The sequence below is a fragment of the Mytilus californianus genome, unplaced genomic scaffold (assembly GCF_021869535.1).
Source record: "Mytilus californianus isolate M0D057914Y unplaced genomic scaffold, xbMytCali1.0.p SCAF_7, whole genome shotgun sequence".
Lineage (NCBI taxonomy): Eukaryota > Metazoa > Mollusca > Bivalvia > Mytilida > Mytilidae > Mytilus > Mytilus californianus.
The window spans coordinates 73715749-73742204 of NW_026262723.1; the positions used below are offsets into that span (position 1 = coordinate 73715749).

The following is a 26456-nucleotide window of genomic DNA, read 5'->3' on the forward strand; positions in this document are numbered from 1 at the left end:
AAAGGACAGGGTCACACGAAACCTGCCAGACAGATGTGTACACCTTACAATCATGTCATATACCAAATACAGTTAATTTATCATTTATAGTATCTAAGAAACAGACCAAAATACCAAAACTTAACATTGACCAATGAACCATGAAAATGAGGTTAAGGTCAGATGAAACATGCCAGTATGACATGTACATATTTCAATCATCCCATATATCAATTAAATCACTGATCCATTAAATGAGGTCGAGGTCAGGTGAACCCAGTTCTGTTGACCTTGCAAGTATCCCATATACCAAATATCGCTATCATATTACTCATAATAAAAGAGTATTTCACATGACACGACATTAACTTTCATTTTCTAACAAGCAGTCACTTGAACCATGAAAATGAGGTCAAGGACAATTGACATATGACAGATGGAAACTTTGAAACAAAGGTTTTCTGCATTCAAGGTATGAAGCATCCAGGTTTTCTATCATCAGAAATATTAAGCAAATAGTTTACACAGCTGTTGCTGGATGTAATCTTTATATCTTGCATTTTGGACTTCTAAAACCACAGCAAGTTAAGAAGATGAGCACTATTTTTATTCTGGACAAAACTAAGCCAAATATTTTTCTGTACTATAATGAGAAATTGTACCAGCATATTTTGCCAGATAATTATGAGAGGAACATTGTTATTTCTACTACTGTTTTCCGTTGTAATCTAGGTGCAAGATTTGGTTTATAGATATAAAATAACCACAATTTATTGTAATATATTTTTTATCAAATAAGGTACAGTATTTAGTTAACATGTAAGAAAAATTATAAAATTTTAAAGAACAATGATAAAAAAAAATAAACAAAACAAAATAATCTCTGTAGTATAAGAACACCAAATAATTGTTCATGAGATACATCATCAACTGTATTATGCACGGACTCTGATTTGAAAGGGAAATGGTCAGTCAAGATGGAGATAACAAATTAATTATTAAAGGTTTGTTCACTTTCAATGTATCAAAAACCCTTGCAACAACTCTTTAAAGGTTTTGTAGGTGGCCTGTTGCAAGGCCAAATTCATGTCCCTATCTAAATTTCTTGCCCTTCATGCTGGTCAAACCACTTGACAGAATCTACCTTCTATTATGCTTATAATTTATCATGCAATTATACACTATAAATGTTAATCATGTGGTGGCATAGTTTACTACACACTATTTTTTTTTTAATTAACACTATAACTTTTAAAATAAACATAAATATAAAGACTGCAAAATACTTATCATATAGATAAATGTTATATACAGGTTCACCCCTTGGTTTTGAGGCTGATAAGCTCTTTTTGTACTCTGCTTGTAATACATACATGTACAAGATGCTTTACTGTAGATGAGAAGTTGAATATCCTAAATCATCTAGGAATATAGAACATCTTTTCTCTTTTGGGACATATTTGTTGTATATATGGATTATGCATCTTTTGTATATATATATATTTTTGAAATGGAATGTAAAAGATAAAATGTCTACACATTTGAACACACTTGACCACTATTCATTACTTAACAAAATGGTAAAAATACATATATATTAAAGTACAGTAATTGATTTTTTTCTTTACATTTGTGTCAATTTAAACTTAATTTCAACATGGAAGTAGAAAACTTACAATTTATGGTACAATGTACAGTTACCCACACTATCTTACTTTTTACTGATTTCATGTCAAATAATCAACTTAAGGATGGGGATTTTGGAACAACATTGTGATTGTATGGTACACATATTCACAAATATGTATTTAAACTTTTGTATCTAATATGTTTGCATTTAGGTTTTATTCAATATTTTTTTTCTAATTCTGATTTCTGTATCATGCAAGTTGTCAACTTAAACCATTCTTTAACACATATACACACAGCTGAATCCTGTTATGTTTTTCTGTTTGTTTTTTTTGTGAAAAGAATAACTTGAATGATTCTTAGTAATAAATTCTAGATAATCATATGGTTGATTAGGACATTCTAGTACTAAATATACCATGAGACTCTAACTTTAGTAAAAAATGTCATTTCATTCCTTTTCATTAATTATAAAAAAAAGAAGACATTGACAGTATAAATAAACTAACAAACAGTTAATTATTGTATAATTAATTTTGCAAATTTTCAAGTTTGAGTACCCAGACATCATTACATGGTAGCTTGTTAATTGTTATAGGAGGTATAGTTACTTCTATACCACCTCCTGAATTTGGTTTCCAGTCAAAGTTTCCATCGTATCCAAGCATACTGACGATTGTTGACGATGAAGATACTGGCGCACCAAGAATTACTGTGTTATCTGCTGGCCAAAATAACAAAATGGCATAGACTGTAACATCACTACCAGCAATCTGTGATGTATACCTTAAATAAAGGAAATATAATCACATTTTTAATGTGGTATTTCAGATTTGTTTTTTTTCTCGTTCAAACTTTTATTACCCATATTCATTCTTCCAAAATTAAGCAGGTCATACTGTGGTATGATAGGAAAGTATTTATCATCTTATATCTTTGCTGTCAGTTGATGACTTTCAAGCTTGTTTTATTTCATTTTTTGTCAAAATATGAACTAGAATTATGTTAGATGTCAACAAAGTCGGAATCTATTGACTAAGTTTTTTTTTACTTTTCATATTTCAACTACCGTCCTTTGTTCAATTGTTTACATTGGCAAGACTGTTTTATCCCAATTATTCACACTCTGGTGGACTGTAATTTAAAATTCTATAGGACCATTTCTATGGATTATTTCAACACTGAATTCATGCTCTTATCTGCAATAGACAACATAAGTATATGTGTATATTTTCCTCTTTTTCAGTTGTCATTTTCTAACTCGGTCATCTTACACATTTTTCATTCCCCTCACTATATCTTATGTCATATTACCATATATATTTAGTGATAGTGTCATTTTGATGACTCCAAGGTTTTGATCCATAAATAGCTTCTCCATTTACACCCAACCATTCACCAAGTTGCTTAAGTCTCTCCTGATAGATAGGTATAATCATTCCATCTTTTGTTGGTCCAATATTAATAAGTATATTGCCACCAGTGCTGAAGTAGAAATATATTTTATTGTTTATTCATGTGGATACATGCACAATTTTCGCTTTTAAATTTCTGTTCCATATTGTCTTTATCATTGATTTATACATTTGTAGTAATTTATAGTCATATTTCCATAAGCACAACTGTGACAAAACATGCCTTAAATGATAATCATTGTATATGTGGAAAAAACAAAAAATAAATGACCTTGAATATAAATATAACTGATTTTGATTAAGAAGTGCATCTTATACAACTAAATAATATCTTCTTGAGGAAAAGTTTTACTTTTAATTGTAACTCACTTTTTGTCTTGTTACTAATTTTTTGCCCAACTTAAAATAGTCAATAACTTGCTGTTCAATATTACCTAACTGTTTCTGCGACCTCTGATAAAAGTTCATGCATACTGAAATAATCAGCTAGTCTGGCATTACGTCTGTAGCCCCAGGAATATCTATCCATTTCCATACAGTTTTCCCACTTTTTTTTATTCAACACACCTATTAAACATATATAATTATATTATAAACATTCAGACTTCTTATTCTTCAAATATGTCCTCAACAGTATCCTTTATAATTGTGCAAAACAAGAATATCTCCATCTTTAAACTTTCAAATCAAAGGTAATGATAGTAATATGTATATGAATAATATGTGGATTCTAAATGTTATAAGAGGCTCCCAAGACCTAAATGGCTCACCTGGTAAAAATATGCCATTTTGATATTTATTTTACTTTTATGGCAATCAGTTTAAAAACTGGTAGCAAAGATAAAGCCAAGGATTGTTACACACCAACAAATAAAAAAAGCAAAAACATGAGTGTGAATAATAACTACCAACTTAAGATCAAAGGATAAGACAGTAAATTTCAACACAACTTTCACCAAATGTTTGCTTACTATGAGCAAAATTATAGATGCTACTAATGGAGTAGGATCTGGTTACCCTTCCGAAGCACGATGATCACCCCTGGTTGTTGGTCTGGTTCGTCTGTATTTTTCCAAGTAGAGCTATTTTTTTTAAATTGTTTGTCCTCTTGTCGTCTTTTATTTCTTTTCAACTACAAGTTTTGATTGTACCATTGGTATCTTCTGCCTCATTTCTACATGCAGAATTAACCAAATTCATCAAACAGACCAAGAAACTAGAGGTATAGGGGGAGGGTTGAGATCTCACAAAACATGTTTAACCCTGCCGCATTTTTGCGTCTGTCCCAAGTCAGGAGCCTCTGGCCTTTGTTAGTCTTGTATGTTTTTTAATTTTAGTTCATTTATATGTTTTGGAGTTTAGTGTGACGTCCATTTTCACTGAACTAGCACACAATTTTATTTAGGGGCTCAGCTGAGGACCACCTCTGGGTGCGGAATTTTCTTGCTGCATTGAAGACCCATTGGTAGCCTTCGGCTGTTGTCTGCTCTTTGGTCGGGTTGTTGTCTCTTTGACATATTTCCCATTTCCATTCTCAATTTTATATTACAATGGAAATGCATAGGATTTAACCATTTAAGTCTCAATCCCTGCATTATGTTTTAGTTTATAGGAGGTTCAGTCATTCAGATAAGATAAATGCATGGTTGTACATCTAGTCAATGCAGACCTGGGTTATACTTGTCATTGCAGTTCAGGAAACCTCCATGTTTACATCTGATATTACTTCCCCATCTGTCATTCACACAAACTTTGTCTTTCACTGGACTGAAAATAAAAACCCAAATATTTTAAATCTATCAATGAACTGACTTGTTAAATAGATGAAAAAGTGTAAAGAAGAAACCAATTATCATTTTGTTATTAATGCTAAGAGACATATAATACATCTCTGATGCATACCACTGAACATGTTATTTCTCCAATGTATTGTTATAGACTAATCACAGTCCGGGGTTTGTCTTCAGTACCAGTTTGTTTCTCTGTCAGCACTTACTTTAGCTGTTTAAAAATCCACCTACTGTACTCTGGCAGTGTACAAACAATTTTCTTTACACATAGTAAATGAGGATTTTTAAAACCAAACCTCTGTGGATTAAAAATCTGCTACAGCAAAGTTTGAACTGTTATACCAGATACTTATAATGGTATTATAATACATATCTCTGGTTATACAATTATACACACAAACATTACTTGTAGAATAATTTTACATTAATCTTATCCATTTCATAGAATAAAAAGTGATTTTTAACTTTGATCCCTTGTTTTCACCAACTCATAATTTAAGCCCCAAAAAATTGGAATTTTTTGAACTGCAATAATGTTGTAAAAATTTGATGAGAACATATGTTAAAATGTCCAATTGTTTCAGTTAAAAATTTCAGCAATTGTGTCATTAGTGATGTAAATGTGACATCACAAGTGTAGGCGAATTTTGTAAAACCTGATTTTTTGAAGAATTTTGCAAAATAAATGACAGCTTTCTGAAAAATTAACAGTGGCGCCACCCTTCGCCCACAAATATTTTTGTTGAAATTGTCTTATTATGCCATATTCTTTACTTTTCAACCAAAATTTCAATGGGCGAGGGGTGGCACCACATATGAAATTATGAAAAAAGGTAGAAAAATTTGACAAATTTCGAAAAAAATGGAAGAAAGTGAAATCTTTTCATATATTTATAAATGTGAAGCAGATATACAATTTTTCTTATCATACTTTCAAATAGTAAACATTTAGCAATGCATACACATCAGATTTACTTAAACAATTGATGTTTAAAAAATACACCTTAACAGGGCCATTTTTTGGGGTTCCGGGCTCTACTCCTTTTTAAAACTGTGCAATTATGACTCAACAATAGAAAGACAAAGTCTGGACACAAACAGAAGACAGCTATAAGACTAGTTTAAACAGTTACTTCATAATTATACCTCTCATTATATAACCAAGCAAGGAAATTTGTAGCATTCCAATACACATCTGTAGTTGTCCAGTCTCCATCTGACCATATAATATCTGGCTGGTATCTATTTACCATCTCATATAGCTCAGGCATCGTTTTGGTCTGTCAAAGGTATATCAATAAGTTTAATTAAAGAGCAGATCAAATTAAACAAGCATTCTGTGAGTATTGCCTGGCAATACATAGTCCCCTACCAGCTAAAAATTCATTGTACTGGAACAAAATGCTAACTTGATCTATAACTTGTCATGGTGTAAACTATATAACAAATATCAAGTCAATATCTTCAAGCATAATGAAAAAAAATGTGGGAAATTGATCATTTGAGTGAACTTTTTCTTAGTCCAAGGACCATAACTCTGCACAAAATCATCAGACTGGAACACAATTCTAACTTGATCTGTACCTTGTCATGATAAAACTATATACCAATCATCAAATCAATATCTTCAACCATGACAAAAAAAAGTGCGGAAAACTAATTATTTGAGTGAATTTTCTAAGTTCAAGGACCATAACTCTAAACAAAATCGTCAGACCGGAACAAAATTCAAACTTGATCTGTAACTTGTCATGATTAAACAATACACCAAATATCAAATCAATATCTTCAAGCACGAAGAAAAAAACTGTGGAAAACTGATTTGCCGGACAGACAGGACAGACAGACAGACAGACAGGACAGACAGACAGACAGACAGACAGACAGACAGACAGACAGACAGACAGACAGACAGACAGACAGACCAGACAGACAGACAGACGAAGTGCGAACCTAAAGTCCCCTTCGACTTCCTCAGTAGGAAACTAATAATGCAGACATAATGATTATCTTGACCATGCCGTTATTGAAAAAGAGTTTTTAATGCTTTTTGATAATAAAATTGTGTTTTATATCTGTTATATGGATTGTATGATTATTTGATATTTAAGAGGTTTTTGCTTTAATACAAGTGACCAAACAACAAAACAAATACTGATATGTTAAATATCTATCAAAATTGAAGTCAATTTTTACAAAGCAATTCCTTATCTGACTAATATGATTTTTCTGTAAAAATGAATCTAAAATTTTAATACACCAAGTGTTGACTGGGGTATATAAATATGGGCTGATGGAAAGGGTCTGTTTGGCTGAGCAGGATGTATAAAAACGTAGCAACATAATGTCAGCTTGGGGAAGTTTAAATCTGTTACCTTGGGAATGGAAAGTGTCAAAAAACCATTACATTAAGTCTTTGAGGGGTATACTGCTAAAAAATTTACTTCCCCAAACCAACATACATCTTTTTTTACAATGCGATCCACATTTCTGGTTCAACCGTCATAGAATCTACCTAATTCATTTCATCGTTTAATTTATTCTTAATATACATTAAATATTTGGCAAGGAATGTAAGGCAAACAATAAACATTTATTACAAAGTATAAAAAAACATATAAAATTTCATCTCAACAATAGCCCTACTCACTCTGACAAAGTCCTGAGTCTTGAATCCATTCTCTCTGTCCTGAATGTATAGAGGGTTGAACCATTCAAGTAAAGAATGGTACATTCCAAAATGTATGTCAGTCTTAGATCGTACTGCTTTAGCAAGTTCTCCTTAATATAATATGAAAGAAAAAAAATGTAATAGATATTGAGTGTCTATATTGTGTTGTTGCTGTCTCATTGATTCATATAACTATCCTTTGTCATTTAAAATACAAAGAAAATATAAGTTATAAATAGTCTAGATAAAACAAAGTAAAAGATTGGCAAACAAATTTAAATAAGTCATATCACTGGCACATATATATGGACTTCTATAAAGCCAACTTGACATTTTAACAGAATGTTATCTGCTATGTTCGAATTTCCAATCAATTTCAGAAAAGAACAACAGTGAATCCAATCAGTGCAGTTATGATACTTTATTAACAGTAAATAATGTGAGTGGTGTCCAAGGCAACTTTTACTGATCAGGAGTAGAAAAGACATGTTACATATGAGAAATGACTGAAAGGGCTGAAGTTTAAATGACGGAAGAGGGCTCAACTTCAAATAACTTAAAAGGTCTTAGCTTCAAATGATTGTAAAGAGCTGAACTGCAAAAAATAGTTTTAAAATTTCCATGATTTCTGAGCACTTGAATAATTAATATATTTTAAATGAAACTTATCACAATAACAAGTCTGTTTTTATTTTCTTGTGCTATATATGCATGGTTTTTATGAAAGAAGCTATTTCCACACCAGTTTCAAAACAACTTTTTTGTGGCTTGGAAATTTCCCCCTTTAATAATAAATGTGTTATATATAATATGTTTCCACAAAAAGATTGCATTGGTATGAGCAAGAAATAGAAGATAAAGGTAAATGAAATAGTAAACATGATAAAGAAACTTAAAGCAATAAAATCTTATAATACTGAGTATAATGATGCCCCAATGTAAGTGCCTGTGTTCTTAAAACAGAAACATTTCAAACATTTAGCATAATTTTAGAGAAGTATTATGAAATAATAAAGATACACAAAACAAAGTATAGAAATGGAAATGGAAATAGTTTGGGATATATATGTTTTCACTGTTAAGCTTTATTAAAATGATACTGCATTACCTTGTGCAACACAAAACATCCACAAGAAAGACACACACATACGCAACAGAACAATTGGATTATGTTAAAATGAAATAGGCAACACATTTAAATTGAAATCATGCAAAAATCATATGCAGCATTGTAAAATTTGACATAATTTCTTGCATGCCTACCTACCAACAATGTCTCTATTTGGGCCAACATCCATTGCATTCCAGTTCCATGAATAATTAGATGGCCAGAGGGTAAACCCCTCATGATGTTTACTCACTAACACAACATATCTGCAAAATGTTATAAAGAACTACATCACATGTAAATCAGCTACATACCTACAATATCTCTCCTAGGCCCTACATCCATAGAGTTCCAGTTCCAGGAATAGTTTGATGGCCAAAGGGGAAAACCTTCACAATGCTTGCTAACTAACACTACATACCTAGAGAACAGATAAACATTATAATGACCATCATATGGAGATGTATGAGAATAAAATAAAATGTAGGGTATAAGTCAATGAGACCAAAAATAACCCAAAGACAACTAGACAGCATCATACACTCTTCAACAAAAGAGTACTGGAAAAAACTTTCTACAAAACAAAGATATTGTAAATTCAGCAAAAATAAATAAATATATTCAATGACAAAGATGTTTTAATGGATGTTGAAAATTTTACTTGACAACCAACCAGACAATGATTTTATGTAGTTTAGGTGCAAAATATTTTTAGCTAATTAAATGGTGATAATTGGTAGGAAGCTTTGTTTTAAAAAAAAAAGTCAAAGTATACAATTTGAAATAAATTAACAAATTTGAAGAGGAATCATCAGTGTTTCATCTGTACAATGGCCACCTTTTTTTTTTATAAAAAGATTTTCTTTTTGTACTTTTATTGGGGTGAAAAGGCATGTACCAAAATACATTTTGTATCATGTTAGTCAACACTTTTTTACCAAAATTAAAAAGCATTCAATTCTTAAAAATACATTTTATTGCTGAAAATTTTGTTTCTCACTATTATAGAGATATTAAGATCAAATTAGAGTTATCTTTCTTTGTACAGCTGACTGACTCTCCATTTCAATTTGTTTGCAATTTTGTATTAATCAACATGAGAACTTTCTGTGAAAGATGTGCAAGTGTGCAAATCAGTTTTCTTTTGATTTTTCTTAATCATATGCCTATAATGAGCCCTTTAAATAATTTGAATAAGTGTATACTTTCAAAGTATAAACTATTCAATATGATTGCCAATGAGAAAACTATCCAACGAAGTCTTTGGTGGATAAGTTGTCTAATTGGCAATCATACCACATCTCCTTATTTTTATATAGTTATGATAATGAAAAACTAGTTATGATAATGAAAAACTTGTTCAAGCTATTCATTTGTTTTGTTTTACAGTATTCCTTCGCATTGATGTGTATTATTGTCATGTGTTAGTAGGATTGGGATAGTTTTACTGTTACTTGACTGTAAGTAATGCTCTCCTGTGACCTATTGCAGTTCATTCAAAATTAAGACCCAATTGCAATTTGTTTTATCAAATCAAAATGTTCAACTTGTCAGAAATATTAACCAACTGCTGAAAAGAAACAGTCAAGTTATCAAAGTGCAAAGTGATTAATAAGTAAAGTATCCTTCGCTCATAACTACATAACTCCCTTGAGAAGGCAAAGTTGACCTTAGATGGATTTGCCTATTATCTTTAGGTCCTGTTTAGTCAAATAGCTAACTGCTTCTGTTCTTTTATACATCAATATAAATTTGAATGAACTGCAATAGGTGGCCATGGAGAAAAACACTTAAAATGTATAATCAAGTCACAGTAACGTTCTATACAGCAACTTAATGCTCCAAGTCAGATGGTCAAGCTTGTTGCATTTTTTTGATCTTAACATCACTTTATAACAGCATGTGATTGTTGTCTGCCAATCAAATGATGGAATCCTTATGAAACACAATTAAAAAAATCTATATCTTTTTATGGAAAGTCAAGCTAGATAGAAAATCTACCTGTCATAACCAATAGACCTTATCGCTATTTGGAAATCTGCGCTGCCTGACCTGAGAATCTGTGCCTCTTGAAATATAGACCACCTTTGAGTTTGTCCTTCACCAGAAAAAACTCGTCAATTATGGACGCCTTTATGACGTCATTTACCAGATAGAGGGGATCGCCTGTATCCCTGCACTATTAACATTCATCAAGCGTCTAAGTGATCGTCATTGTGCAGGATAAACTAGAAATAATGTTTGTTCTGTAGGTACTTAATCACAATTCCCTAATGACAGCAGTGCTGATTGTCAATTATGAGAATTCAATTTGCCGAATAATTCATGCAATATACATGATATAGCATCATAGTTTTCCAACCACTCGCTCAACATGGGAACGGAAGTGACGACGCCCCTAAACGCACGAATGATGTTCACTAAAACCAAAGTTTTTGACGGAAATGCATGGAACTCAAAAGTTGTCTATTGACGCGATACAACAATCGTTTTCCATTGTGGCGTCAGATATTTTCTATTATGATGTCAAAATTTTACGGGAACCATTGCTGATGTCCAGTAATGGTGGACAAATAGCGATAAGTTGTATTAGATTAATAATAAATTATTGATTATAATATGAATTGCCTTGTCTTTTGCAAATTTTCAGTTGCAATATATCTGAGGCGAAATGTAACCAATATCTGTCATGTCTGTACGGTACATTAAATAAAAGAAATTACAATACATATTGATCTATATTACCAAATGTATGGTATAATTTCTTTGCGCTTACTTTGCTCCTGAAGACTTCAGTATTTCTGCCCATTCGTTGGCATTAAAAAATTCAGCTGAAAATTGTGATGCGAAATCAGGGTATGTGAAATCAGGTCTATAATTTTTCTTCATAAAGTCCACTGTAGCAGGATTCTTTGCTTCCTTCCATGTCCACCAAAACCATTCTGTCCCAAATGACGGAACCGAAAATACTCCCCATGTGATGAAAATTCCTATCTTTGCTTCATCATACCATGATGGAAGAGGTCTTGAATCTAGAGACTCCCAATTTGGCTCGTACTTGACACAAGAAACATATAAGATATTATTGAAGACAACGAGAAAAGTAAGAACCAAAAATAATGTTATTGTCTTTTCCATGTTGACTTTGTTGTGTAAAGTTGATATATAAATAGGTTTTTTTCATGGATGATCAGCTATCATGTGACATGCAAATCATGAACAGTTCTCCGAGATATTAGTCAAACAGTTACTGGGATAAAGCAAGAATTTCAATGTAGTTTTGCTCGGAATCAAGTCGTTCCGTCCCAATTTAGCTCAACCATAAATATATGAAAAAATTCTGGGCTACGATAAAAATTGCAAAATCCGGAAAGAGTTGAATACGTAAAAGTTTCGGTTATTACTAATTTTAAGCGTCGTTCAGATGATCAAACTCTTGATAAAGCTTTAAAAATATTAAACATGGGATTTGAGAAAAAGAAGAAAAAACAGCCAAAGAATAGAAAAACAAAGACAGTTCTTGTATTTGATGTTAAAGCCAGAGAGTAATTGCATATTTTGAAATGTTGTTTGCATTGCTTATGAAGACAGAAGTCCACAAAACATTAAAACTAAAAATAATTGAGCAATATAAACCTCACAGTTACACAGGCACATGTCTCTGTAAAAAATAAATATACCTATATATTTATACCTTTACTTTACACAAAGTACTTATCTTGTATTTTTCGTGAAATGACACTAGGTCGTAAATTTTCGTTTTTTTCTATTCTGTTGCATCTAAATTTTACAAGGTCCACCATTTTCATGATTCAGTCGGTTCTATATACCTTATCGCTAATCCCGCTTGACCTGAGAATCAGTCCCACTCGAACTTTTGACGTCATACAACAATCACTTTTCCATTGTGGCGTCAGATATTTTCTATTATGACGTCAAAATTTTACGGGAACTTGTGTGATGTCCAGTAATGGCGGACAAATAGCGATAAGGTGTATTTTTATACGTCCGTTTACGGGACGTATTATGGTACACCGTTGTCTGTCTGTCCGTCTGTTAGTCGTCAACATGTCGGACAATAACTCAAAAATGCTTGAACCAATTTGCATGAAACTTTGGTGAATTGTTAATATCTATTGACATGAGCTCCCTTTCGTTTTTTATAAATTTTAGATTTTAAGTTTCCGAGTAATGGGTTTTTTCATTAAAAAAGGGAGATTTTCCAGTTTTTGGACAATAACTCAAAAACACTTTCACCAATTTGCAAGAAACTTTTGTGAATTGTTTATATCTATTGCCATGAGCTCCCTTTCGATTTTTATAAATTTTAGATTTTATGTTTCGGAGTTATGTGATTGTATTCATAAAAAAGGAGGTATTTTTCAGTTTTCGGTCAATGCTTTGAGCAGTTATCATGAAACTTTGGTGACTGGTTTATATCTATTAAGATAACCTCCCTTTAGTTTTTCATGAATTTCTAATATGACATTGAGAAGTTATTAAACTTTATTCTTTGAAAAAGCGATGGGCGTATCATGCGCTCATGGCGCAGCTGTTTTTTTTTCTACTGTTTCGTACAGATAAAAAGAGTCATTGTGGTTTGTTCTGAGAACGTTCAGTAGTATGTCAAATCAGATACTGGTTTTATAGAAACTTGCAGATAGATGGACTTAAATGTTGCTCTTAACATTTACTCATATAATAGAATATTTTATTTTTTCCAAATTACAGGGCTTTTAAAGAGCATATAAATCAGATACAACGATTGAAGTAATTGAGTCAACAATAAGACATAACAATATAATAATTTAATATGTATCCTCAATCTTAAGGCCTGTTGGCACAAATATATCACCACTTATAACTGAGTCCGTCAGAGTCTGTGCCAAAAACAAAAAATAAGACATTTATATCATATTCATGTACCAGTATCATGACCTGCTTTTTCTTAACTCAAAAGAACTACCAATAAATTACCTTTTTAGCTCACCTGGCCCAAAGGCCCAAGTGAGCTTTTCTCATCACTTGGCGTCCGTCGTCGTCGTTAGCTTTTTACAAAAATTTTCTCCTCTGAAACCACTGGGCCAAGTTTAAAGTTTAACCAAACTTGGCCACAATCATCATTAGGGTATCTAGTTTAAAAAATGTGTCCGATGATCCCGCCAACCAACCAAGATGGCCGCCATGGCTAAAAACAGAACATAGGGGTAAAATGTAGATTTTGGCTTATATCTCTAAAACCAAAGCATTTAGAGTAAATCTGACAGAGGGTAAAATTGATTATTAGGTCAAGATCTATCTGCCCTGAAATTTTCAGACAAATCTGACAACCTGTTGTTGGGTTGCTGCCCCTGAATTGGTAATTTTAAGGAAATTTTGCAGTTTTTGGTTATTATCTTGAATATTATTATAGATAGAGATAAACTGTAAACAGCAATAATGTTCAGCAAAGTAAGATCTACAAATAAGTTGTCATGACCAAAATTGTCAGTCGACCCCTTTAGGAGTTATTGCCCTTAATAGTCAATTTTTAACAATTTTTTGTAAATTTTTGTAATCTTTTACAAAAATCTTCTTCTCTGAAACTACTGAGACAAATTTAACCATACTTGGCCATAATCATTATTAGGGTATCTAGTTTAAAAAATTTGTCCGATGATCCCCACCTTCCAACCATCATGGCCGACTTGGTTAAAAATAGAACATAAGGGTAAAATGCAGTTTTTGGTTTATATCTCTGAAACTAAAGCATTTAGAACAAATCTGACAGGTGGCAAAAATGTTCATCAGATTTAGATACATCTGCCCTGAAATTTTCAGACGAATCCGACAACTCGTTGTTGGGTTGCTGCCCCTGAGTTAGTAATTTTACAAAAATTTTGCAGTTTTTATACGACCGCAAAAAAATTTTTGTGGTCGTATATTGGTATGACGTCGTCGTCGTCGTCCGGCGTCGTCATCCAAAGACACATTAGTTTTCGCACTCTAACTTAAGTTTAAGTGAATGGATCTCTATGAAATTTTACCATAAGGTTCAATACTACAAAAGGAAGGTGGGGATTGATTTTGGGGGTTATGGTACCAACAGTTAAGGAATTAGGGGCCAAAAAGGGGCCAAAAATAAGCATTTTTGTAACTTCCAGACATAACTTGTGTGTAAGTGTATGGATCTCTCTGACATTGTACCACAAGGTTCCATATCACAAAGGGAATGCTGTGATTGATTTTGGGGGTAATTGCCTCCAAATTTTAGGAATTAGGGGCAAAAAAGGGGCAAAAACAAGCATTTTTCTAGTTTAATGACAATAACTTGTGTGTAAGTGTATGGATCTCTCTGACATTGTATCACAAGGTTCCATATCACAAAGGGAATGCTGGGATTGATTTTGAGGGTAATTGCCTTCAAATTTTAGGAATTAGGGGCCAAAAAGGGGCAAAAAACAAGCATTTTTCTAGTTTCATGACAGTAACTTGTGTGTAAGTGTATGGATCTTTATGAAATTGTACAACAAGGTTCCATATCACAAAGGGAAAGCTGGAATTGAGTTTGGGGGTAATTGGCCAAAAAGTTTAGGAATAAGGGGCCAAAAATAAGCATTTTTCTAGTTTCCAGACAATAACTTGTGTTCAGGTGTATGGATCTCTCTGAAATTGTACTGCAAAGTACCATACCACAAAGGTAATGCTGGGATTGATTTTGGGGGTAATTCCCTCGAAATTTTAGGAATTAGGGGCCATAAAAGGGCCAAAAAACAAGCATTTTTCTAGTTTCAGGACAATAACTTGTGTGTAAGTGTATGGATCTTTCTGAAATTGTACTGCAAGGTTCCATATCACAAAGGGAAAGCTGGGTTTGAGTTTGGGGGTAATTGCCCTAAACGTTTAGGAATTTGGGGCCAAAAAGAATCGACTGAAATAGACACTTAGGTAATTAAAAAGAGTCCAAAATCTTTCATCAGATGAACCTGAATTTTGAGGCCAAAATCGGCCCTTACCGGACCTACTCCTTTATTATGTGACCTTTCAGCTGTATCCTGAGATAAACCTTTTCTACAAATATATTAATTTCTTTTCATACATGCAACTGAATCAGTAGTTATAAACATTCCCCAAATTTCACAGCCAAACAAAAGAATTGGATTTGTTGTTTGATCATATTGATGTATAAAAGTTGTAATACTAGGATTAGAGGATGACAAACACCTCTGTAACTTAAAACATGCTTTAAGTGATTTTTTGTATAATTCATCTTTACATTGTTTACATTTGCCAATTGATGGTAATGTAATTCCAAGATATTTATAGAATTTTGCACATTCAATGTCTTTTCTTCCAAAATAAATTCGGCATTTTAAAAAATTTCCTAATTTATTGAAAATTAAAATCTTTTGTCTTATTAATATTAATATCAAAACACCATTCTACACAAAAAGTATTCAACATATACACATGTATCAATTCTTTTTTGCAAACCATCAGGTGTTTCTGAAAATATTACAAAATCAACAGGATCAGAACTTGATAAGAACTTGTATGGTAGATCATTTATCACCGTAAATGTACATTGTACCCAACAACACCAATGACTAATAAAGATCTCTAGGGCAACATTCAGCCTTCAACAATAGAGAGGTGTTTATGCCATATGTCAAGCTGTAAATAATTAAATCACACCAAGTTTATAATATATCTAAATACTGGCAACTTGGTTTCCAAATCTCCTCATATCCACAATGAGTTATGACTACCTTATGAACATTTTGATACATTTTCAATTTTCCAGAAGAAAAAAAAATATTAAGATTGCACCTCTTTAAGACAGTGTTGATCTAACTTATAATAGGTCAATTGTTGGTTAGATTGAATATTATATATTGCTTCCTATGCATACATCTTTCACTATAGTATTATAGAAATATTTGTGTCAAAGACTACCTGATGGCAAATCAGGAAAAAAAATTGAATCTGAAAGTTCTGTAATTATCATTTTGCTAATAAAATGAATTTAGAGACGAGTTATATTTTAAACTATTGATGATTGTGAAAGAAATAAAATCTTTTCCATAGAATCATTTGCAGTTTACCTGTGGATTTAAACTTATGTCAGTTCTTTTGTCCCATTGAATTAATACAATAGGTATTGTTCTATGTGTAGTTTATTCACTGGGACCTTTAAATTTCTTCTAAGAGAAATCCATCACTCATTGATTAATTTACCTGAAGAAAAGTTATCTTCTAAGTAGATGAAAATACATGCATCAACTCCCAAAACTGCATGTGATGTTGTATTTATTCAATGTCAATGATTAGCACTGATTCAAACATTAAAAAGTGATTTCTTACAAATTTTCAATATTGTTCCTGTTGAAATTTGTTTTTTTGCGTGTTTGACACATAATAACTGGAAAATGACAATTAAATTAAGGCCTTAATTGTATTCTATAACTAAACAAACACCCCAAAAATGTTAGCTATATAGTAGTCTTGTGTCAAAAGAGAATCTGAAAGTGATGTAAATTTTATCTAAGATTTTCTTATCTTTTCAGAGAATTCCTGACTGGATTTAGGAAAAGAAAAAACGAAAGAAGAAAGAAGGCTCAGGATGAACGAAAAAGTCAAATGAAGCTAGATAAGAAAGAATCAAAGCAGAGAGTAAATAATCTTGACAACATTTTTAGCTCACCGGGGCCCAAAGGGCCCCATGTGAGCTTATGCCATCACTTGGCGTCCGTCGTCGTCGTAAACTATTTCAAAAATCTTCTCCTCTGAAACTACTGGGCCAATTACCTTCAAACTTTAATTAAATGTTCCTTAGGGTATCTTGTTTATAAATTGTATCCGAAGTTTGTATCCATCGACAAACATGGCCGCCATGGCTAAAAATAGAACATAAGGGTCAAATGCAGTTTTTGGCTTATATCTCAAAAACTAAATCTTTTAGAGCAAATGTGACAGTGGTAAAATTGTTTAATTGGTCAAGATCTATCTGCCCTGAAATTTTCAGACGAATCGAACAACCCATTGTTGGGTTGCTGCCAAATTGGTAGTTTTTGCAGTTTTTTGTTATTATTTTGAATATTATTATAGATATATATAAACTGTAAGCAGCAATAATGTTCAGCAAAGTAAGATCTACAAAAAAGTTAATATGACCATAATTGTCAATTGACCCCTGACCTGAAGATCCCTTAAGGAGTTATTGCCCTTTAAAGACAATTTTACACAATTTGTTCATCAAGTTTGCTAACATTTAAAACTCTTCTCCTCTGAAATACAGGTGAGCGATTCAGGCTCTTGAGAGCCTCTTGTTTTTATTACAATGTGTATCCGAGATATACAAAAACAGAACAAATTTGTTATTACAATGTGTATCTGAGATATACAAAAACAGAACAAATTTGTTATTGACTTCAAAAGATCACATATCATCAGAACATTTTCAGAAATCTTCTATAAACATCTGTGCCTATTGGGATTAAACTTTGTTGGCAGCCTCCTGGAGGAAATCTACATAAATAAAATGTCTTGATGATCACATCTATCTGTCAAAAAATCCGCCTGTTACTAAAATATAGACAGTAGAGGAAACATTTAACTAAAATTCAAAGCTGTTAGGAGCCTCTAGCTTATATTTTGGTCAATGATCCCATCTGCCATACATGATACATGACAGCTGCTATGACTTAAAAAAAAAAATTCAGAAAAAAAAGGAATTGGTATGAATTTATGAAAATAATCTCCAAAACATGCCTGATGTTTTATTGGTTTGCAAGTCAATAATTCAACCTCATGAATCATGTTGTTCATATTCCTGCAACCTTCAATTTGACCCTTTGCTGGAGATAGTTTATGCATGTTCTAAACATGTTCAGTTATTCAAAAGAAAAGAATTTTATAATTTTGTGACATGACGTACATTGTAATACAGATTAGGGGTTTGGTTAAGCCTTTGCAACCATGACTGATGTAGATGACATGACGTCATACAGATTAGGGGTTTGATTTAGCAATTACAACCCTATCTGATCATGCTGATATCAATATCATCATGGATGGCTGATACTGAAGAATAGCCATTGATTGTATTACACATGCAATTTACATGCATTTACTACTAAGTATATAATTATAGATAATCGATGGTTTTTCAAACAAGAGGGTTTTTCTTGACTACAAACTCATCAAAGGCCAGAAATATCCTTGAATTTCAAAGACCATTGATAATCTGTTTATTGCTATTTTGCCTGTGACGTTGTTGATGTTGACATTGACAAAGGCATGTGCGCCCTTAGTTTCTAGCATTAATTGTCTATCTCAAGCGAGTAGCATGATATGAAAAATTATCACAAAAAAAGATCAAAGGATAAATACACCAAATAGCGATAATAAATATTATTACCATGAGATAAATATATATTCATATAAATGTATTCCCTTAAATGAAAATTCCAACGAATAAATGTCATTTCTGCATCAAAATTTTAAAATACACCATGTAAAGAAGGTTTAGTTGACAAGTACTTATGTCCATGCTCTGTCTATTTATAATTTGAAATTTGTAACATAATAATTGGTGTCTTGCATTTCTATTTTTTGAAAAGGATATAACTCAATTGAATACTTGTATATATATCGACAACTTCCTGCATGATAAAATTGAGAATTGAAATGGGGAATGTGTCAAAGAGACAACAACACGACCAAAGAGCAAAAAACAGCCGAAGGCCACCAATGGGTCTTCAATGAATCTTTTTATTATTTTTATTATATTTATTTTCCATCATTTTTTGTTAAATACCTCTTAATTTTTCCTTGCAGAGAAAGGAACTGTTAAAAAAAAGTATGGAATACACTGGAAAGAGAAAAAAACAGAATCCAGAAATGGATTTCAAAGAATTTGTAAAATCAGAAGTTTTAGATCTTCCACAACATACAGTTACAATCACTGATATATCTGATATAGACTTTGCCGGTCATAATGGTCTTAGACTTGGTCAAAACAAGGTAGGGGCATTGGTTATATATATGTTATATCAAATAGGTGAACATAACTGAATTTGTAGATCAACTTCTTGTAAAAGATATATCCCCATGACAATTTCTGACTAATAGAGCAAAAGTAATTACCAAGACAAGATCATCATAAATTATTGTCAATTGTCTCCTTAATTTGGTAATTGTCCTTAAATGACTGCCATGTTTTCAGAAAACAAATTTGAAAACACTTTTCATTGATTTTTACACGCTTCTTTACAAATGATTACTTTAAAAAAAAATAAAAGAGATAAATGCATTATTTTTTTTGTGATTTTCAGTTTAAGATTAACATGTTACAGCTGTAAGCAAAATTTGACCCAAATCTATGACATGATCCATTTGCTGTAACTTGACCTTAAATTGTTATACCAGCTTTTCATTTATATATTCAGTATTTAACTTTTGATTTTAAGGACAGTGAACAACAAATTGAAGAAGAAGAAGAATCAACAGAGGAGACAAATGAAGATGGAAATAAAAAACCATTAGACAAAAAAGGCATTCAAAAATTATTTAGGTAATATATTCTTACAGTTTTATAAATGATCATGTTTTAACTTTATATACCAAATTATTAATTACTGTGCATATTTGGAAGGGTTTGATTTTTCATAATACCTACCAATTGGTAAAATGTTTTACCAAATTGCAGTTTGAATTTATCTCTATAAACTTGAGCTTAAGTGAAAGGTTATTTATAATATGGAGCAAGTGCAGTGAAATGAAAATAATTTTTACAAACTTATTACTGTTATTGACAACTGTTATGACAAAAGCTAGGTGTAATTAGAACACCTAATTCTTATTGTAAGTAACACTAGTCTAAAAATAACTCGTAAAATGGTGTCTCAAATGCTATTACTGCTGTCCGTGTAACTTTGACTGCAAAAATTAAGTCCATTTACCAGTGTAATATGAAAAAAACATTTAAAAATCTGCCATTTTTTTTCGAACATTCAATGTAGGTTTAACAAGATTATGGATGCCTATTTTTTTATTATCACAGACTGTATGCAAAGGTTAACCAAGTCCATCTATTAGTAAAATATGAAAAATGAAGAAAAAAAATATGTTTAAAATTTTGCTTCAGACATTATTTTTTTATCATAAAAAAAGCTTCTGCCAAACTTTCATTAAATTTTTCTCTGGATACCATGTTTTTACTGTTAAATCCCAGAATAAATCTAAATTTTAACTGCAAAAATAATCCAAAAAGTCCATTTATCAGTAAAAGATGGGAAAATGAAGAAACAAAAGAAGATATTTTAAAAATTTTGCTTTAGATACTGTATTCTGATCCTTAAAAAGCTTCTGTCCAAGTTTGTGAAGTTTGTGATTGTTTGACAATGTTATTGATGTCTGAAAAAACTTGATCATTAGAATGTACCTTAATGTAAACTGCAAAAAAATAATAAGTCCATTTATCAGTAAAATATGGAAAAAAATGAAATAAATATCTTCAAAGTTTTGTTGGTTATGATAAAAAAAAAGCTTCTGTTCAAGTTTTGTAAAATTCCATGACGGTTTGACAGTTATTGATGTATAAAAAACCCAAAGACTGAGGTTAACCTACTAAATATTGACGCCATGAAGACAGAATGTATTGAACATTTTTTAAATCAGAGAATGGGTAACATTTGGGAATTAATTGGAATGAAGATATGGTCTTAATGTGTAATGTACACACAAAAAGTATTCTGAATACTGGTACATGTACAGACCAAATAAAATATTAATTTGTTTTTTGAGAAGTCTATAATTGACAAAAATTTGTAATTATTATCAAAAGCTCTGGCAATGAATTTATTATTCAGTACTGGTGCATGCATTTTTATCACTAGTTTTAAGTTTTTGGACAGCAAAATCAATCAATGAATGATTGGTTTTTTTAAGGAGAAATCTTAAGTGCCCATTGAATGAACTCCACAGGACAAAAGCCATTATATATATTCAATGAGATAGTTCACCTTCCAAGAATTTAAATACATTGACAAACATCTACTGATTATCATGAAATATTTTATTTCCTTCACAATGAATTATAAGAAATTTTAGTTGTTCTTTATATAATCCACAGTTTCTTTTGATACAATCAGATTGAAAAATATAATGCTTTTTGAAATTTTCTAGTATTTCTTAAGATTAAATGCATTAGAATTCATAAGGTAATTTTTGCTTTGAATGATTCATTATTATGTAAAGAACAAACACAGTTCTGTGACAAATTGAAAATATAATTCTTTTATTATTTCAGGAAAAAGTCGACGGAACAACATATGAGGAAAGTGTATGGCAAACATAAAGTCAACTATACTCATGCACAGGACAAAAAATTCAAAATGAAACGTAGAACTGACTTCCCTAAAAAGAAAATTAAAAAGAGATAAAACTGATTTTTTTCTTCTTCAATTAAACAGGAGTAGATTCTACCTTGTAAGATCTTGTAAGAGTCAATACTCAGAGAATAACAATTTATCCATTTAGCTTACCTGACCCAATGGGTGAGCTATTCTCATGACATCACTTGGCCTCCATTGTCCATTGTTGTCATTCATCAACTTTTACAAAAGTATTTTCTTCTGAAACTACTATGCCAATTAGAACAAAAATTGGCCCAAACATTATTTGGGTGTTTAGTTTAAAAATGTGTCTGATGATCCCACCTACCAACCAACTTAGCTACAGGCTAAAGATTGAACATAGTGATAAAATGCTGGTTTTGTCAATTATCTTGAAATCTCTAAAGATAGAGAAATCTTACAGGGGCAAAAATGTCCAGAATATTGAGATCTACCTACTGTTCATTTAAATCAAAACTGTCAGATAACATCTTACCGGAGCTTAAATGACTAATATTACCAATTTTTGTCTCACCTGCGACAAAAGTTGCGGAAAGCGAGACATAGGGATTGCTTTTCCGGCGGCGTTGGTGGCGTCAAAAATTGTAAAGTTTTCTGCTTGTTAGTTTGATAGGAACTACTTGTGATAGATCTTTGATTTTTAATATGAAGTTGCATTACTATCAGTACATATCAGTTTGACAACTATTTCGAGACCATGCCCCATAGGTCATGGTCCAGCAACTTTGAATTAACTAGCAATTTACAATGTTAAGTTTTCTGCCTCAGTTAGTTTGATAGGAACTACTTGTGATAGATCAATGATATTTAATAGGAAGTTGCATTACTATCAGTAAATATCAGTTTGACAACTATTTTGAGGCCCTGCCCCCAAAGTCTTGGTCCAGTGACTTTGAATTAACTAGCAATTTTCAATGTTAAGTTTTCTGCTTAAGTTAGTTTGATAGGATCTTGTGATAGATCAAGGATATTTTTTATGAAGTCGCATTACTATCAGTACATATCAGTTTGACGACTATTTTGAGGCCCTGGCCTCTAGGACATGGTCCAGCGACTTTGAATTAATAAGCAATGTTGCTGCCTCAGTTAGTTTGATAGGAACTACTTGTGATAGATCAATGATATTTAATAGGAAGTTGCATTACTATCAGTAAATATCAGTTTGACAACTATTTTGAGGCCCTGCCCCCAAAGTCTTGGTCCAGTGACTTTGAATTAACTAGCAATTTTCAATGTTAAGTTTTCTGCTTAAGTTAGTTTGATAGGATCTTGTGATAGATCAAGGATATTTTTTATGAAGTCGCATTACTATCAGTACATATCAGTTTGACGACTATTTTGAGGCCCTGGCCTCTAGGACATGGTCCAGCGACTTTGAATTAATAAGCAATGTTGCTGTGCATCAGATTGTCTTTTTCTGAATTTTATGTGGATAGGCTAGACATATCTCTGTATCAACAGTTTTATTGTCGAGCCTGCGACTTTTGTCGCAGAAAGCTCGACATAGGGATAGTGATCCGGCGGCGGCGGCGGAAGGGGGCAACGGCTGCGTTAGCTTACTTCTTAAAAGCTTTATATTTTACAAGGTGGAAGACCTGGATCCTTCATAATTTGTATATGGATGCCTCATGTTACGAAGTTTCCGTCAGTCACATGTCCAATGTCCTTGACCTCATTTTCATGGTTCAGTGACTACTTGAAAAAAAAGTTAAGATTTTTTGTAATGTTAAATTCTCTCTTATTATAAGTAATAGGATAACTATATTTGGTATGTGCGTACCTTGCAAGGTCCTCATGCCTGTCAGACAGTTTTCACTTGACCTGGACCTCATTTCATGGATCAGTGAACAAGGTTAAGTTTTGGTGGTCAAGTCCATATCTCAGATACTATAAGCAATAGGTCTAGTATATTCGGTGTATGGAATGATTGTAAGGTGAACATGTCCAACTGGCAGGTGTCATCTGACTTTGACCTCATTTTCATGGTTCAGTGGTCAAAGTTAAGTTTTTGAGTTTTGGTCTTTTTTCTTATACTATATGCAATAAGTCAACTATATTTGGTGTATGGAAATATTCTATGATGTACATGTCAGTCTCGCAGGTTTTATTTGACCTTGACCTCATTTTCACGGTTCATTGCTCAGTGTTAAGTTTATGTGTTTCAGTCTGTTTTTCTTAAACTATAAGCAATAGTTCAGCTATATTTGTTGTATGGAAGGATTGTAAGCTGTTCATGTCTGCCTGGCATGGTTCATCTGACCTTGACCTCATTTTCACGATTCATTGGTCAATGTTTAGTTTTCTTGGTTGAGTCTGTTTCTTAGAAACTATAAGCAATAGGTCAACTATATTTAGTGTATTGAATGATTGTAAGGTGTACATGTATTTCTCGTTTGGTTTATATGACCTTGACTTCATTTTCTTGGATCATGTTAAGTTTATGTAATAGTTGTAGTAAAGCTTTCATTTAGGACTATCAACATAATATCAATGGTTAGTAAAGAAGGCGAGACATTTCAGCGTGTGCACTCTTGTTTTACTTATGTTTATTATCTTGAATCTGTATTAAAAAGAGTTAAACTCTTAATCGCAGAAATGATCAGCAAGACAGGATCTACAAACAAGTCAAACAGCAAAAATTGCTAAATGTCTCCTTATTAGAGTTATTGCAGTAAAATGACGATGTTGTTTTTTTGTCTTAATCATTTTTGTCTATTGAAAACTGAAAACTTATAACTGTTACACATAAGAGAGACTCTTTAAATAGCAAAAAAGATCAGATCTATAAGCAAGTCAACATGGCCAAAATCATCAGACAATTTTTGATTGGAGTTATTAAATAGATAGATAGTTTAGAAGCAAAAATGATGAGCAAGACAATACCTAACAACAGGTTAACACAACCAAAAATTGTCAGTTAACTCCTTTATATAGGGGTTATTGCCCTTAAATAACATTTGTATTAACCTTTTTTGCGCATTGGGCAAACACTATAGAAGATAGAAACTGTAAAAAGTTAAAATGATCAGCAAGACAAAATTAACAAATATGTCAATATACCTCTTACAGGAGTTACTGCCCTTGATTGATGTTTTTTGTCCCCCCCCCCCCACGTAATGCGTAAATACCGTCTGTCTGTCCGTCTGGTCTTGTTGGCGCTCTCACATGTACAATTCTTGCCAGAATTTTATGAAACTTATATCATAGGTTTATATTAGCAATGTCTTGGATGAGTTCTAAAATCAGTGTCAATCATTATTTTTAAAAGAGTTATGCCCCTTGGAAACATTAATTTTATGGAAAATTGCATCATTAGCGCTCTCATATGTTCAATTCTTGCCGGATTTTTATGAAACTTATATCGTAGGTTTATATCAGCAATGTCTTTGACACTTTCGAAAATAAGTTCTAATCAAATATTTTTAACCAGTTATGCCCTTTTGAAATATAAATTATAATGGAAATTACATTGCATTTGCTCTGAAGCCTTCATTTCTCTTAAGATATCAATAAAAAGTTTTAAAGAACAAAAAAAAGTGCTGTTTTTAGTTATTGCCATTTTACCTTGAATAGATAAAATATGTGCAATGCGGGGGACATTGGAACTCTCTTCTTTTATGTACTTAGTTTTGTGTTTTTGGCAAGACTATAGTAGATAGATTGAAACTAACCAGAAAAAAATTATCAGCAATAAAAGATAAATAAATAAAGGAATTTTAGTCATAAAATATATTCTAGTCTAATAATAGAGTATTGTCATTGTTGGAGATGCACATAAATCCATGTTAGCATCACTGGCTCGTTAGAGCCTCTAGTTTAGCTAAACTGCATCTATTGTGAGCTATTTTCATCATTTGTTGTATGTTGAATTTAACAAAAAATTCTCTACCTGAACAATTACAATCAGATTTGGCCACAAGCATCCTTTAGAGTATCAAAGTTATTTGTTGGGTCATATGAACCTGCTGGCTAACAAACATGGTTTCATGGCTAGAAATAGAACAAAATGGATGAATTGCAAGTATAGTTAGTTCATGTTTGCCCAGGAGAGGGGGGAGAGGGTGTAGAAAAAAAGATCTTTACCTTCTTTGTCCATTATGACAAAAAATTTTTAAACAATCTTTCACATTTTAAACCGGTGTCATATGGTATTCTGAACCCCCTGAAAATTCAATCTGGGGTCAAAAAACCATATGGAAAATTGAACCTGTGAAAATTTTTAAACATCTTTTTTAACATGTTTTATTACAACATAAAATAAAGCATACTTACAATCCTATTATACTTTAATTCCACTTCATTGGTTATAATAAATTTACTTGAAGAATTTCATACGTATAATTATTGAAATTTTCATTCAAAAGGTGATGGGTAGAAATTTTTGAATTGCTAAAAAAATGTCCAAATTTAAGTTTTGAATTATTTCCTCTAAAATGGCGTTTATCTATGCATGCTACAAAGCTCTCT

General features: G+C 32.0%; 2 protein-coding genes across 3 annotated transcripts; one reads left to right on the forward strand and one right to left on the reverse strand.

Moving 5' to 3' along the window:
• Window positions 1–748: 748 nt before the first annotated feature.
• Window positions 749–11954, reverse strand: LOC127709249 (alpha-L-fucosidase-like). 2 transcript variants are annotated; one of them, XM_052214671.1, is made up of 8 exons: window positions 11369–11954; window positions 8752–8858; window positions 7464–7594; window positions 5960–6093; window positions 4693–4790; window positions 3458–3590; window positions 2923–3093; window positions 749–2394 (listed from the first exon to the last, which is right to left on the reverse strand). In XM_052214671.1, exons 1-8 carry the CDS (start codon window positions 11728–11730, stop codon window positions 2139–2141), a joined length of 1392 nt encoding a protein of 463 aa, XP_052070631.1. In that variant the 5' UTR covers window positions 11731–11954; the 3' UTR covers window positions 749–2138. The 2 variants fall into 2 exon arrangements, with proteins under 2 accessions (XP_052070631.1, XP_052070630.1); XM_052214670.1 differs by lacking the exon at window positions 8752–8858 and adding an exon at window positions 8907–9013.
• Window positions 11955–12004: 50 nt separating this feature from the next.
• On the forward strand, window positions 12005–22022 carry LOC127709256 (nucleolar protein 12-like). The gene is made up of 5 exons (XM_052214685.1): window positions 12005–12137; window positions 17139–17244; window positions 19411–19596; window positions 20043–20146; window positions 21884–22022. The coding sequence occupies exons 1-5, from the start codon at window positions 12055–12057 to the stop codon at window positions 22014–22016; spliced, it is 612 nt and encodes a 203-aa protein (XP_052070645.1). The 5' UTR covers window positions 12005–12054; the 3' UTR covers window positions 22017–22022.
• Window positions 22023–26456: the final 4434 nt, after the last annotated feature.